At 40.8% G+C, this 15,949-nt stretch overlaps 1 protein-coding gene across 3 annotated transcripts; it reads left to right on the forward strand.

Moving 5' to 3' along the window:
* The first annotated feature begins 130 nt into the window (after nt 1–130).
* On the forward strand, nt 131–14,898 carry AQP4 (aquaporin 4). Of its 3 annotated transcripts, none has more exons than XM_043889205.1 (5): nt 131–290; nt 3,815–4,229; nt 5,117–5,281; nt 5,555–5,635; nt 9,945–14,898. In XM_043889205.1, exons 1-5 carry the CDS (start codon nt 259–261, stop codon nt 10,221–10,223), a joined length of 972 nt encoding a protein of 323 aa, XP_043745140.1. In that variant the 5' UTR covers nt 131–258; the 3' UTR covers nt 10,224–14,898. The 3 variants fall into 3 exon arrangements, with proteins under 3 accessions (XP_043745140.1, XP_043745141.1, XP_043745142.1); XM_043889206.1 differs by lacking the exon at nt 131–290 and adding an exon at nt 412–563; XM_043889207.1 differs by lacking the exon at nt 131–290 and adding an exon at nt 997–1,317.
* Nucleotides 14,899–15,949: the final 1,051 nt, after the last annotated feature.

Here is a 15,949-nt window from a genome sequence, read left to right on the forward strand (position 1 = left end):
CCTCATTTTCAAGGATTACCAGGTAAAGAAACCTAAAGTGAGCCAGCATTTTGTGTTCCTGAAATACCCTGGGTCTACAGTGATCAGGTAGAGAAAGTCATTTCAAGTTCAAATATAACTTGGCGATTGCCACATGGTGCCGAATCTTTCCACCCCTAAGACTTCAAAAACCCAATCAGACAAGTGGCCGTAATCTGACTCCCAGCGCACTGGGAGCCGCGGGGCTGGCAATGCGAGCGGCAGTCCGGCGGGGGAGGCATGAGTGACAGACCGGCAGCCAGGCGGTGGGGGTAAGTCTTTCTTTGCCTTAAGGGAACAATGCTGAGGCTGGATGAAAGATGAAACTTGGGGCTCTTTTATTCCAGATACGTGTGCTGCTCGGGCAGAATCTAGAAGGAAACTCTAGGGCAGGTGGGTGGTTCTTCCAGGGCTGGGTATTGGGCATACTCATAAGAGAGGCAGAGAGAGGGCAGAAGAAAAAAGGGGATGATTTACAGCAAAAATCCTTCATATATTGGAGACCTCTGAAAGCCCAAGAAAATGCCTCTATGGAGTCTATGGAGGTAATTCTATCCTCTAGTATTTTTCATCAGAAAAATCACTCATCTAGGGGCTCAGCTGTCCAGAAGTGGATGAGGCTAGGGGTTCAGCTAGAAAGTAATGTTGTCGGGCTCTCTACAACCCGGTCACATCAACAAACCCCCTTTGTTCTGGAGCGCGAGGAAAAAAAAGCACAACAAATGGTGTTGATGCGTTTCCAGGGAGTGTGAACAGGGAAGGGAACATTGACGATAGATAACTCAGAGGGGCTGTGAAAGAGCTGGGCTGAGCGCTTGTCCAGACAGAGGTATGTATGTGCCGCCAGGGGACCCTGGGGTTCACAGCCCTCTGGGGTTGGTCACTCTGCCCTGGGAAAAGATCAGATTTTGCAGATTTTCAAAGAAAGCTAAAGGCACGCTCAAGGTGTCTGTTTGTTTACTTCGGGGGTTGGAGGGGGGTTGTTTTTATTTCTCTGGCTGATAAAGGTTTGAAGCTGAAAAAGCAACTGAGCTTCTGAGATTGGGTCTCTGGAGAAGGTGCAGAGAATGAGTAGGGAAGGTGAGGGAGAGGGTGCAGGGAGGGGGCGGCCTGTGCCCAGGGCATGCCTCTCCCTGGGCTCGCTGTGTGGCTGCTGAATGGGACCTGCCGAGTCCTGCCCACCTGGCTGCCTTAGCTTCCTGCCTCTCCCTTTTTTCCCCACTAAATCTGGCCACAGAGGACCAGCCCCTGACATAGCACCTTGCCCTCTGCCATCCTGGCTACAGCCGTGGGCCGCTGGTAAGTTCTAAAGCCACTTTTGAAACTTCTTTCTTCAATTTGTGAATTTCTACCCCTTTGGGATACTTGTCATTTCTCCCCTAGGGCACCCTCGCTGGCCGCCTGGCTCCAAGTGCTGTTTTTGTCTCTATTTTCTCTTCCTCTAGGGAGTGTGATATCAATGTCCTCCCAGCTGGGGTTTCTCCTAATTGCATGATTTGCTTAGAGTTGTTCACTGGGACAGGGGATGCTCTGGACAGACGGGGTTGGCTGGTCCCCTCCTGGAGCCACCTAGGCTTGGGCAGAAAATGGGTTTCACTTTCCAGTTCTGTAGCAAAGCCCCACGTCAAACCAGGGGCTGAGTCAAGATCCTAAAGGTCAAGGCAGCGTTCCCCTGGCCCTTGTGGGCACAGTTCTCACCCACTGGCTCAACCAGACCGGGCTCCTGGGGACTCGATGGGGGAGGGAAGGGCCCATGCTCAGTAGAAATGCGATAACTCTAATCTGTTAAAATACCTGGCTTTCTTGCCTGCCTTTGGGCGTGTTAAGTCGCTTCAGTCGTGTCCGACTCTTTGCAACACCATGGACCTTAGCCCATCAGGTTCCTCTGTCCATGGGATTCTCCAGGCAAGAATACTGGAGTGGGTTGCTGTGCCCTTCTCCAGGGGATCTTCCCAATCCAGGATGGAACCCAAGTCTCCTGCATTAGCAGGTGTGTTCTTTACCACTAGCGTCACCTGGGAAGCCCACTTTCTCACATCACCCTTTTCACAGTCTCCTGGGATGAGTCTCATTAACTGCTTCCCACATTCCATCACTCTCTCCTACCCCATCACAGACCAAGCATGGTGGGGAAATATCTTGAAAAACGGGGTCACTGGGATGATTGCCCCCCAAAAGAAATTCTGGTCATTTTTTGCCATTAATATCCTCAAAGCTCATTCCTTCTCAGCTGTGAAGATCCCAAGGTATTATCAGGAAAACAGTGGAGGAAGAGAGGGTCTTCCTTCCCAAAGGCTGCCTTGCTGCTCCCCTCAACCTTCACCTCCCTCCCCACCAACCCTCCCCACCCTCTCAAGGCATGCAAGCTCCCCCAGAAGAGGTACCAGCAGATTTAGAAAAGGCCATCAAGAAGACACTAGAGAAAAACCGCTTTCCAGAGCCTCCTGCTTTGATGCCCACGGTCTCCCTAACCACCCTCCCCTCGTCCAGCAGCCTCCCGCCCCTCTCCCCAAGTCGCTGTCCCCCGCATTTGGTGTCTAGGGTGCCCGGGGCGCTGCCCACCCGCACTGGCCTCCAGGATCCCTCTGGGAGGTTTTATCAGAGAGGTGAACATCAAGGAATGGGGAGTCAAGCCCGAGAAGGGATGGTCCCTCAACCCTGCAGAAGTACTGCATAGGCCAGGATGCACTTCTAACCCATCCCCCCGGTGGGGCGAGGGCTCCTGGGACCTGGGGGTTGACGGGCTGCCCGGAGCCGCCCCGCCCGGGGCCCATTCCCCTCTCTCGGAGAGGCACTACGGGTCCCCTGTGGCCTGCGCTGGACGCATCCCCACCTGCCTCTTCCGGACCAGGCAGGCTCTCAGACTTCTCCCCACGCTGGCCGGGAGGGCACGGCAGCGTCCTCGTGCCATTCCTGGGTCCCAGCTCTGCTGTGTGAGTCCTCACTGCCCGTATCAGTCAAAGGAAATTCTCAAAAGACAGCCTTCCTGGCTTCCTCGCAGAACACCCCTTCATCAGACTCTCCACTGGAGGAGAGGAGGGACTGTCAGCTCTCAAAATCCATTTCCAGAATGCCATTTGAACCAGAAAGTGCAAAACTGGAAAAGACCTCTCTTTCTTTCTTTTTTTTTTTAGACCTCTCTTTCTTATGGCCATAGGTTCCAAATAGTAATGACATATAAAAAGTACATTGAAAACGTAAAAACTTGCTCTGAGGGAATTAACTACAAGGTAAATATACTTAATTCTTTAAGGAACTTGATCCAGACATTTTCCTTTCTAGGGACAATTCAGGTAATTTTTCAGTGAAACTGGATGATCTTTGGATATTAAATCAAAGGGGATCAGAATGACAATCTCCTCCTGATTATTAATTAAGGAGATAATTAAGTAATTAAGGAGATTTTCCAGAAGCATCCTTTCTTTGTATGCAGATGACCTTCAGGGAGGCTTTATATGCAAATGAACTTTGGTGGGAGGTGCCCCACAACGGGGCAAGACTGAGAACCTGCCTCTGCTTTTGATGGCTCAGTTGTGTCAGACTCTTTGAGACCCCATGGACTGTAACCTGCCAGGCTCCTCTGTCCATGGGATTTTTCCAGGCAAGAACACTGGAGTGGGTTGCCATTTCCCTCTCCAGAGGATCATCGTAACCCAGGGATCGAATCCACGTCTCCTGCATTGGCAGGCAAATTCTTTACCACTGAGCCACCTAGAAGCCCGAGGGCCTAGCCATCTTCATCTCAAGGAGACTCTGATTTGGTAGCTTCTGATGCCCATTTTGCTTTTCTTTTCAGTAAGTGTGGACCTTTGTGTACAAGAGAGAGTATCATGGTGGCCTTCAAAGGGGTCTGGACACAAACTTTCTGGAAGGCAGTCACCGCGGAATTTCTGGCCATGCTTATTTTTGTCCTACTTAGCCTGGGATCCACCATCAACTGGGGTGGAGCAGAAAAGCCATTACCTGTCGACATGGTTCTCATCTCCCTCTGCTTTGGACTCAGCATCGCGACTATGGTCCAGTGCTTTGGCCACATCAGTGGTGGCCACATCAACCCCGCTGTGACGGTGGCCATGGTGTGCACCAGGAGGATTAGCATCGCCAAGTCTGTCTTCTACATTGCAGCTCAGTGCCTGGGCGCCATCATTGGAGCTGGAATTCTCTACCTGGTCACGCCTCCCAGTGTGGTGGGGGGCCTCGGAGTCACCACGGTACCATCTTTAGCTGTTGTTTTCAGTCTCGGACTCCAGGCAGCTTATATGGAGTGCTAAATGACACCCTGCTGACCTAAGAGTCTTTCCTAAAATTGCTAATTTATTCCCAGGGGTTGTCTGATAACTCTTGCTAGGGGTGCTAACTGATTCCAGCCACACTGAATATATCATATAAAGTCATTATTTGCTGTTGAGTGACTTGAATAGCACTAAGTCTGGGCAGCAGGAAAATTATGTTGGGTTCCTTTTTTTCCTCTTTCTCTCCATCCCAGTGACTGCATTGACTATATATATAACAAAAGCCATTTTTATTACAATTATTTATTGGTTCACTAGCAGAAGGAACAGCTTTGTTTCTTGCCATGTATGTGAGGTTTAAAACATCAAGGGTCACACTTAAAAAAATAAATTGGCATTTGATCCTGGTTTTGTTCTTAGCTGATTAAGTATATCATTTGTTAGCTCAGCACAAGGGTTGATTAAAAAACCACACACAGCTTAAATTTTAATTGAAATATATATTAATTAATTTAAACCTAATTAATGAATTTAATCATTGCCTTATAAAATTACAAGACTCTCAAGAAACTCTTTATAAGTTAAGTGCAGCAGTAGCATATTTTGCTTTCTTTGTAGAAAAGAACATTCAGCACAAACTCCCACTTGGTCATTGTAAGAGTAATTAATTATCTGTACTGGCCCAAAATGAGTATTTCTTTTTGGCTGGGGTGGGGGGTGGAGAATGCATGTCTCAATCAGGGGTGGAATGGAAGACTCAAACTGACTATCAGTTTTTATAGGAATAAAATGTGCCTTTCACAATGATATGTTATCACAGAAAAGGTTCTCTTGTCAATTCAGATGGAGTATTTTTCTGTTTCCAGGTTCACGGAAATCTTAGCGCTGGACACGGTCTCCTGGTGGAGTTGATAATCACATTTCAGTTGGTGTTTACTATTTTTGCCAGCTGTGATTCCAAACGGACTGATGTCACCGGTTCCATAGCTTTAGCCATTGGCATCTCTGTTGCAATTGGACATTTATTTGCAGTAAGTTTCCAAGTTCCTTTAAATAATGGATCCACATTGTTTAGCCTCACCCTACAGCTGGCCTGAAGATGTGTTTCACAGCAGTAGTTCTTTAGTATCCAGCCTCGTCTGTCCATTTTAGGTTATTGTTTTGCTAACTTTATGATGAAAATGTTGCTAAGGGTGCTAAGCTTACTCTAACTGATCTGGCCAACAGTGACATAATGCAATGAAGGCTACCTGTTAGTAGCCCTGTTTCAGCGATGTCTGAAGTTGTGTTCTTTTTCCCTGTAGATCAATTACACTGGTGCCAGCATGAACCCCGCCCGATCCTTTGGACCTGCAGTTATCATGGGAAATTGGGAAAACCACTGGGTAACCGTCATGTTCACTGTTCCTATTTTCCTACTGTTGAGGACAGTTAGCCATAGAGATTTTCCCATTATTTTGCTCACTAGTTTCTCTTTCACCCAACTTTAACCCCCCCACCATCACTTTATTACATCTTTCATAAAGACTAGGGACAAACTAGGACAGATTTTATCTGCTGTAAAACATTTCATATCTGTTTTGAGCCTTTAGTGATAGTCTTTTTTTTTTTTTAAGCACTGCTCTGCACACTGTATTCTGACAGACTTTGGCAGAATACATTGTATATGGAGGTTGCCTGGCTGTAACAAATTAAAATCAGGGTGGTGAAGTGAATATGGTGTTTAAATAATTGAAAGTAAACCCTTCCCAGCAATGACACGTAATATGCTTGCAAAACAGTAAAAAGGAAAAGAGAAATGCTTAAAAGCACATAGCAAAAATATTTACCCTTTTTGTTTACAAAAGCATGAACCCAATTAATAGTATAGGAGTTGGAAGCATTTGAACTGCAGATGGTGAGGAATAGATAGTGCCAGTGCTTATGCTATTATCACCATAACCATAGCTGGAAAAATAAATGACTTTCAGAAAAGACACACTTCTCACACCTCATGCCTACCCTATTTATTAATGTGGGGGGCAGTGCTTCTAGAGAGCAGCGGTATCCATTTTTAATACCACAATTTCTTTTCAGTTGTTTCTTACCAAAAAGAAATTTAAATCCCTTAAATGAATAATGTGGCAGTTCTGAAGACCTTTTACGTACTGACTTACCACAACCAATAAAAATAGGTGTATATCAGCCAGCTTCAAATGGGACTAACTTTTATTTTCATGTATATGTTGTGAATGCTCTTTTACACCTTTTATTTTTAATTCATGAATGTAAGAAAATGTTTGTTAGTTAATTTGTTTTATTGCAGTATGGTTGATATACAATTCCGTGTTAGTTTCAGGAGTACAGCAAAGTGATTTAGTTATACATACAGATATATGAACGTATATATATATATTCTTTTCAGATTCTTTTCTGTGATAGATGTCGCTTATGTTTTAATGTCACGCATATAGGGGTTACTGACACAGTCACATGCATGCATCCGTGATTTATGTTGCAAATGAGGAGAAACTGCCACACTGCTATGTGCATTCACTTCTAAGAAAAGTGTCGCAAGTCTTTACGAGTAATCTATCCCATTAAATAAAAGCATGAACATCAGTGATCAAAAGCAAGGATTTGGACCCGGCCATGAAAAAGCTTAGTCAGCAATGCTATCCATGCAATTGGTCATTTTGCCACTGAAATTCCCATGTATGTCTCTAAGGACTTGCCACATTAACAGGCATGGAAATGCAGTATATAGATCTCAGGGCTTCCCAGGTGGCACTAGTGGTAACTCACCTGCCAATTCGGGAGATGCAAGAGACACCGGTTTGATCCCTGGGTCGAGACGATCCCCTGGAGGAGGAAATGGCAACCCACTCCAGTATTCTTGCCTAGAAAATTTTATGGACAGAGGAGCCTGGTGTCATGGGGTCACAAAGAGTTGGGCACAACTGAGCAACTGAACACAGTATATAGATCTTATGATAAAAGTACAACTTTTAGTTCAACTTATACATTTAAACAATTTTTCTATTTAAAATTTTAAAAAATGAAAACTTTTAATCCATGAGGACTTTAAAATGTAGATGAAAACATGTTTTTATTAATATCTTGAGTTGTGATACACTAGTTAAAATTTGAGTGCCAAAAAAAAATCCTTAGCTTGTTGATTGAATCTAAGGTTCCCCTTGTTGCTATTTTATAACACTTAATCCTACTGAAAACTAATGTCCATTTTGTAACAACGGCTGTGTAAAATTAACAATTAATTTAAAGTATATCTGTAAATAGGTAGACCAATAGATGAAAATAGCAAGATATTCATGATGAATTTTGTGTGTGGTGTAATAATATTTTTTAGTCTTCTTTTCTGGATTTTCTGGATTTTTCTGGATTTTTTAGCAGTAAAAAGTAAAAGGTAATTTACTTTACCTTTATGAATTTTAAAAGTTAAGGGGCATTATAACTTTGGTAATAGCAACTTGAAACTGAGATTTTTTTGAGAGCATGCAGCCAGATGTCTTCTGAATAAGTGTTTTGAGAGAATTGTAATTATTTAGTAGTCCTTTGTCTGTCTTGCGGAATTTGTAGCTTATGGAACAAAGCATACCAAAAGAGATCTTACCAAAGGAACATAGCACAAAGACATTTAGAGGAGGGCTCTCGTTTCCCCTTTGAAAGGGCATCAAGAAGGTAAACTCTGACATGGTTTCTTTCATGTTCAAGATAAGGAACTTGGTTCTTGGAGCCACTTTGTCAACAATTTCCCTGTAAAGTCTGTGTGTTCCGCTTCAGCTTAAGTTTGAATTTTCTTTAGACTTTGCAATGAGGGTACTAAGTGAATTTAATTTTCCAGAGAGTGTTTTAACCAAAAAGCATTCATCTGATTTTTTTTTCAAGTGAGAGAAGTGTAGCATGTGTGTGTGTGTGCGCTAAGCACTTCAGTCGTGTCCAACTCTTCATGACCCCATTGACTGTAGCCCACCAGGCTTCTCTGTCTATGGGCTTCTCCAGGGAAGAATACTGGAGTGGGTTTCCATTCCTTTCTCCAGGGGATCCTCCTGACCCAGGGATCAAACCCCTGTCTCTTATGTCTCCTGCATTGGCAGGTGGGTTCTTTACCATTAGCGAGTATAATGAAAACAGCATAATGGTTCAAAAGAGAGCTTTGAAATCAGACAGACCTGAAATCCCAGCTCAACCACTTGTTATGCGTAAATTTTTAAGCAAGCTTCTCACCCTCTCTGCATATCCATTTTCTTACCCATAAAATGGAATAATAATAATATCTATCTCAGAGATCAGTTAGAATAAAATGAGCTAATACAAGTTAAGTACTGAATATAGCCAGCCCAGAGAAAGTATTCAATAAACAGTGTTTGGCATGCTGCAGTCCATGGGGTCACAAAGAGTTGGACAGAACTTAGTGACTGAACAACAACAATAACTGTTGCTCAAGTCCATCTGTTGAATGAATGTCTAATATTCTACAATCTGAAAGTGAAAGTCTTAATTACTCAGTCTTGTCTGATTCTTTGCAACCCCATGGACTGTAACCTACCTACTGAGCTCCTCTGTCATGGAATTCTCCAGGCAAGAATACTGAAGTGGGTAGCCATTCCCTTCTCCAGGGAATCTTCCTGAGCCAGAGATGAACCCAGGTCTCTTGCATTTTAGGCACATTTTTACTGTCTGAGATCCTATAGTCTACATGTACTCTAAAGCAAATGTTAGAGTTTATCCAATCTCAAAACTTAGTTTATTCTAGACACATAACTAATATGATAGAAACTTCTAGTTATTGAATTAAAATCCTATGGGATGGCAAGTCCTCTACTCACCATCATCCATAAACTCAGCACAGATTTTTCCACCAAGTCATCAGTATAAGAACCATGAGGATGAAAGCACTCTGCAAGAAGATTAATGGACAAACCTTGAGGTCTTCTCTTAAAACAAATCACCAAATTTCAGAGAAAAAAACACGTAACATAAGGAAAGTGACTTATAGCCAGCCTAGTCCCATACATCTTTAAATTGTCTAGGAAACATGGAAAAGAGTAAGTTACTATGAAACTGGAACTCTTAAGTATTTTACAAGTATTATTTCAATTTAATCCTGACAACAGTGAGGTGTGTATTATTATTATTCCTGTTTTGCATCTGATGGAATTAAGTGTTCATGAAATTATGTAATGGATGCAAGCAGTCACAAAATTGCTAAGTAGTAGACCTCAGATTCCATTTATCATGCTATCCTGAATAATTAAAGCCCCAAGTGGTACAATCTGTACTATGATTGTGATGCAGAAAACCAATATAAGATGGCAATATTAAGAAAACAAGTATTGATACTCTCCAGAAAATTTTTCTCTATTTTAGTTTAATAAGTTTTAGTGTCTTTTTAATTTATAGTACCATCAAAGAGGACCTATCTTTCAGGATTATCAGAAAATGGAAAGAAGATAATGAAAGCAGGAAAAGAGAAGAGGAAACAGTCTTCTTATTTTCTGTTCAAAATGTTCTTTAGTAATATATGGATCTCAGATGTAGATTTAATGTGTTTTCTTATTTTGTTTCCAATGGTCTTTTTATGCATACCATATTTGCTCTCAATTTAAATCAGCCAAGTTCTATATTCATGCATTGTTCAGAGAAATAGTTTTACTCTACTTACACTCTATAACTCTTCCATCTTTCTCCCAGATATATTGGGTTGGACCAATCATAGGAGCTGTCCTCGCTGGTGGCCTTTATGAGTATGTCTTCTGTCCAGATGTTGAACTCAAACGTCGATTTAAAGAAGCCTTCAGCAAAGCTGCCCAGCAAACAAAAGGGAGCTACATGGAGGTGGAAGACAACAGGAGTCAGGTAGAGACCGACGACTTGATTCTAAAACCCGGAGTGGTACACGTGATCGACATTGACCGGGGTGAGGAGAAGAAAGGGAAAGACCCATCTGGAGAGGTGTTGTCTTCAGTATGACTAGGAGACAGCACTGAAAGCAGACAAGAGCCCTTAGAACTGTCCTCAGATTTCCTTCCACCCATTAAGGAAACAGATTTGTTATAAATTAGACATGTGCAGGTTTGTTGTTTCATGTCATATTACTCAGTCTAGACAGTAAATATTTCATTATTTACCAAGGAGGACTGGAAGAAACCTATCATGAATTTCAAATCTAAAAAAAGAAAAAAATCTTTTTTTTTGAAGTATCCCGAAAGCAAATGTGTATCTAATTTATCTATTTGACATTCATTGATAATCAATTTAAAATGCTATCAAGATTTTGTTAAGGCTTGCCTGACATATCTATCACACAGACATAACCTATCAGCTTATTTCCTCTTCCTTATAACTGGTATTGTCAATCCTCATCTGAGTATTTATTCTTTTAAATCAAGTTTGCCAATGGCAAAATACAGAGTATGTCACAGAGTCTTGCACGTTCAAGAAAGAAAATATAACAAACTCTTTTACACGCAATCCCTTATGCTTAAACTACCTCGGCAAATGAATATTAATGAGTCATTGCTAATGAGTTGTTTTCATTTATGTTTCAAATACCCAACTTTCAACCCAAACTTCAGCTCGTAATATTTCTTCCTCCTCCTCACTGTCTCTAGGGTAAATATGGACCTAAAGCCCAGAAATTTGAATAATGTTCACAAATTCTTTATGTTATTTCACATAATAAAACATCCACATCATAAAGCACCTATTGAGACTCAGGACAAACAGACCTGAAAGATTGTATGGGGGTGGGTGGAAATGTACCATCATACAAAAATCATATGGAAAAAGGCAATCTGTATCATGGTTTCAGATAGTTGATCTGTTTTCAGTGCACATCCTCAAAGACACCACAAGAGGTTAACAATCTAAACTTTTAACCACTTAACCATTTGCTTATTCTTTTTTAATTTATTGGCAAAACTGGGGGTTTTGTTTGTTTGTAATTTTGGTTAACTGTACTTAAACATTAGCTGAGACATATTTTTGATAACAAGAACATAACTAGTTGAGTTCTGAGTTTTTGTTAATTATTAAGCTTTGCTCGTTCTAGAAGGTGTACACACTGGTCCTGCCAGCCCCAATCGCTGCTACCCTCCCACTTCTCATGACATTTATTGATAATCTTCATTGTGCATTTGTTGATCATCTTCATTGTACGTGTAATGATATTTTAATGAAGTAAAATGCACAAGGGACAAGGAACAACAAGACTGCAAAATAAAAGGGTGAGAACATCAAAATCCTCTGTATTCCAAGCTGACTAGGTGACAATCTTTCATTTGTAGAGATATTGTATGTAACCCAATGTGGTTTTTAAGTATTTTCATTATTGACTCATTTGTTTGTCAAAATAACTTGTTTTGGTTTTTTTTTTCCGTACGCTTTGCCTTATGTCGGTAAAATTGTCTCTAGAAATGCCAGTTGCTGTCATCTAAACCCCAGTCTGTTCTAGCCTTTGTTTTAGACAAAGAGCTGCAAAAGTCGATTTCACTGAACAAAAGCTAATAGTAAAGCAAAAACCTATCACTGCAAAGAGTGGCTTGTAAATAGCTGATAATCAAGGGCTTTCTTCTCCCACACACAGTTCCAACTGCGTGTCACTTTTCAGTGTTAAGGGCAGTTGTGTGTCTGTTGCAGTGAGATAGTGGACCACTATTAAATCTGATTCTCTTCGGTGCTAGGAAAGGAATGCATAAGGTTCCAAGAGAGACATCACACCAGAGGAGTCCCCAGAAGTCCCATTGTCATCTTTTTGGCAGGTGCCTAAATCCCAGGTCCCTTTGGTGGCCATCCATACCCTCCATCACTGAGGCACACTGCTTCCTGCTTGGGACAGCATCTAAAGGAACTAGGGTGTATTTCTAAGGATGGTTTATGCCCATCTTGTCAAGTATTTGCTCAATATATCATTAAAGGCTTAAAACTGGGAGTGGTTTAGCTCAAAAGATAATGCCATCAACCACAGGCAAACATGCCAGTTCAAAAATAAGTTAGGTTAGCATGGGAAAGGGTCTTCCCTGGTGGCTCAGATGATAAAGAATTTGCTTGCAATGCGGGAGACACAGGTTTGATCCCTGGGTCAGGAAGATCCCTTGGAGAAGAGAATGGCAACCCACTCCAGTATTCTGGCCTGGAGAATTCCATGGACAGAGGAGCCTGACCGGCTACAGTCCATGGGGTCGCAAAGAGTTGGACACAACTGAGCAACTAACACACACATCAAGGGAAAAAAGGAAACATTTTTTGAATACACTTAAAGTTTACTGGTGTAGGAGCATTTTTATTCAGCCATATGGTTTACTTCTTATGCAGTCAATTTTACACTTACTTCCAGTTAGAGCATTTGATAAGTTATCACTGGAAAAGAAAAACCCTCATATTTTGGTCATCTGTTTTCCAGCAACAAGCAGAGTACCTGGCAGATAGTAGGTATTCAAAACAAGTGTGTTAGTTGAGAAAATATATATATACATTTCATTTGTGATTTAAGGATATAATTTTCTTTTCATCTTTATTTTGTTCAATATTTAATAGAAGTGTGAGTTCAAGGACTACTAAGGGAAGGCCATATAAATGTAAGAACCATAGAATATATTTTTGCCTTCTACTATTTTAGGGGCATGCAGCAAATGAAAGCTTTTGCACTTTCCTTTCCCCGCATATGAGACAACATATTTTGTATTTCACTCAAGGCTCTACCAGTAAAAAGTAATGAAATTGTACCTTTCTAATGACATCTATGCAGCAGGGGTCTTTTGCCTTGTGGATGACACCAAATTATCCAAGTGTATTAAGAGACTGGGGCTTTTTCCTTTAATCCCTTCTTATTAATGAAGTGCATCGTGCTGCTCCCAGGAGAGTGCTGCTGACAGATATACAGAAAAGAGATCAGAGAGAAAAAACTGGAAGGACATAAACGAATTATACCCAGCCAGGAAACGATGCCAGTCGCCTCTTCCCTAAGGAAAAGTACAACAAGCACCCCCCCCCCAATTGTAAGGTGGTCCCTACATTGCAAATGTATATAGTTTGTCAAAGGAGTACAAAGGGTAAGAGTTATTTTTTAAGTTTTCAGGGCTTTCTTTAAAATTGAGGGTCCAGAGTTTGAAAGTATGTTTTCACTGTAGAAGATGACATTTTCTTTAAAGAGTTCTCAACTTTTATACTGGAAGGAAGTATTTTCTGGTATCTAAATAGTTGCTTAAATGTAAGATTCCTACACTTCATTTCTGCCATTTGATGTTTTTCATATATTCTTATACTTTCCCTCTTTTGATCTTTTTCCTGATGCAGTTGGTAGGTGCTGGCTCAGTCTTGGAGATTTTACAAGATTAGAAATATTTTGCTAACATGCTTCCCTGGTGGCTCAGATGGTAAAGAATCCACCTGCATTGCAGAAGGCTTCGATCCCTGAGCTGGAAAGATCCCCTGGAGGAGGGCACGGCAACCCACTCCAGTATTCTTGCTTGGAGAATCCCATGGACAGAGGAGCCTGGTGGGCTGCAGTCCCTGGGGTTGCAAAGAGTCGGACACAACTGAGCGACTAGGCACAGCACACAGCACATGACAGAATTAAGCTAATTATTAGAGGTCTGATTCCAGATAGCACAGAATACTCTTCTTAGACCATGAAGCCAGGCCACTCACTTACTGGTTTAAACTCCATAATGAACCAAAAATTTCCAAAATAGAACAGCACATTCAAATACTAGAATTGATCCCAGTGAAGCTCTCGGTTGCAGCCTGTTGACACTGTTCCCACATGCTGTGACCATTTGACAGATAAGTTGCCTTTGTGACAGCTGAGAATGACAAGGCGAGCCCAACAGACCAACTTATCAGACAAGAGAAAGCTGATATAAATTCTCATCATAAGCACTATAGAATATGCAAACTCAGGCTATTTTATACCTGAAAGTCATTCTGTCTTTCCCAATATGTTGATGGCATCAAAATTATTAGAAAAGTGTTGTTTACTCTCTGGAAAGTGTAATGTAACAAAACTCACTCTTTTTACCCCAAATTGTGTACATTTGCATTGCTTCCGTAGTACTTTACAGATCACCCCAAAACAGATATAACTTTTGAAACCCTCTTCCCTAAAATACATGCAAAATATTTAATCCAGGGCTTTAAAACTGTGGCTACTCACTTTGGCAAATGACAATAACCTATGAAAATACAAATCAAATAAATGTTATGCAACATGTATGATAAACATTAAACTTAAAAGCAGTTATAGCATTACCTATGCATGTTAAAATCCAAGAGCTAAAAAATACACTGAATTTATATAACCCATCAGAATGTATTTCTAGATTCTCTTCAGGATTAATTAAATAAACATGCAATTTATAAAACTATATAAACAATTGTTTATCACTTTTATGACTCAAATCACAATAAAATTGTAATTCATGATAAACTGGTGAGAATAAGCTGAACATATGGTTATATTCACAATTATTCATTAATTGAAATGTTATTCCAGTGTTAGAGCTAATGTTAAGGAGATTGAAACTGTAATGTCTAATATTTGGAATAATCTATTAAAGTGTTAGCACTGTGGTTGATTTCCATGAATTATGTTGATCTCATATTACTAAGCTTGTGCAAATAAAGTGTTTAATATTTTAAAAGGTAAGCATTGTGTTTGATGATTTTGAAAATTCATCCACAGCTTTTGCTCATCTCATCTTGAAGCATCATTTAGAAGGACCAGGAGGTTTAGGTATTTGAGTACAATCAACGCCAAATGAAATGGTGGTGGAATCCACAAAATAAAATATATTTTTGAGAGCCTACAGAGTACACAGTATGGTAGGTCCTCATATAGACAGTGAAAGCGTGTTTTTGTGGGCTTAATTCTAAATGTTCACATCTGTGCAAAACAGACCATTGAATATCAGCTATCATTATAGAGAGTCAAAGAGTGAAGACTTAAACAACTGTGACTCAAATGAGGCTGGTATTGCAAAATAGACGATCCAGCCTTAGGGCATTTGGCAAATTCTGCCTACCCAGATGGATAACGTAGCCTCAGTGAGTATCAGTTTACTCCCTTGGGTTCTTGGTTGGAACCTCTCAATTTTGAGAGGTTACAGACCTGCAGGGAAGGATTGTGGACAATCATTTATGTAACATGCAACCCATCAGAAGAGTGGTGAATGCTGCCTTAAGAGCCAGGTGGATGTGAACCTCTTATTGCATTTGTCACATTGTAGTGAAATCATTTGTGTAGGTTTCTGTCTCCCCTACTAGATTTTAAACTCCTTAAGGGCTAAGGCTATGTCTTATTCTCAGCACTGAGAACTAGGCTTGACATTTCTCTCAATAAATGCTTGTTGTATAAGTGAATAAATGACTTAAAGAATATCTCAATCATTAGGAAATACTACAAAGCACTATACCTTGATCTAGTTGATTTTTATTATATAGATGTGTGCAAAATATTTGAATGCATATAGCTTCAGTTAGGAGTCCAAAATTAGCTCAAATGCTAAAGAAAATAAAAGGGAAAAATGCACTTTAGAAAGAAAAAACACTAATTGGATTTCTAAAATTTATACCTAATGTGTAAGAAACGAGACATGTTTTCATTGCTATATTTATATGATGGCCAGATGTTAGATGAAATTTAGTTCTATGAGTATTTTAGCAAGAAAAGTATTTTAACAAGCATGGGAAGCTAGAAA

The sequence above is a fragment of the Cervus elaphus genome, chromosome 27, assembly GCF_910594005.1.
Source record: "Cervus elaphus chromosome 27, mCerEla1.1, whole genome shotgun sequence".
Lineage (NCBI taxonomy): Eukaryota > Metazoa > Chordata > Mammalia > Artiodactyla > Cervidae > Cervus > Cervus elaphus.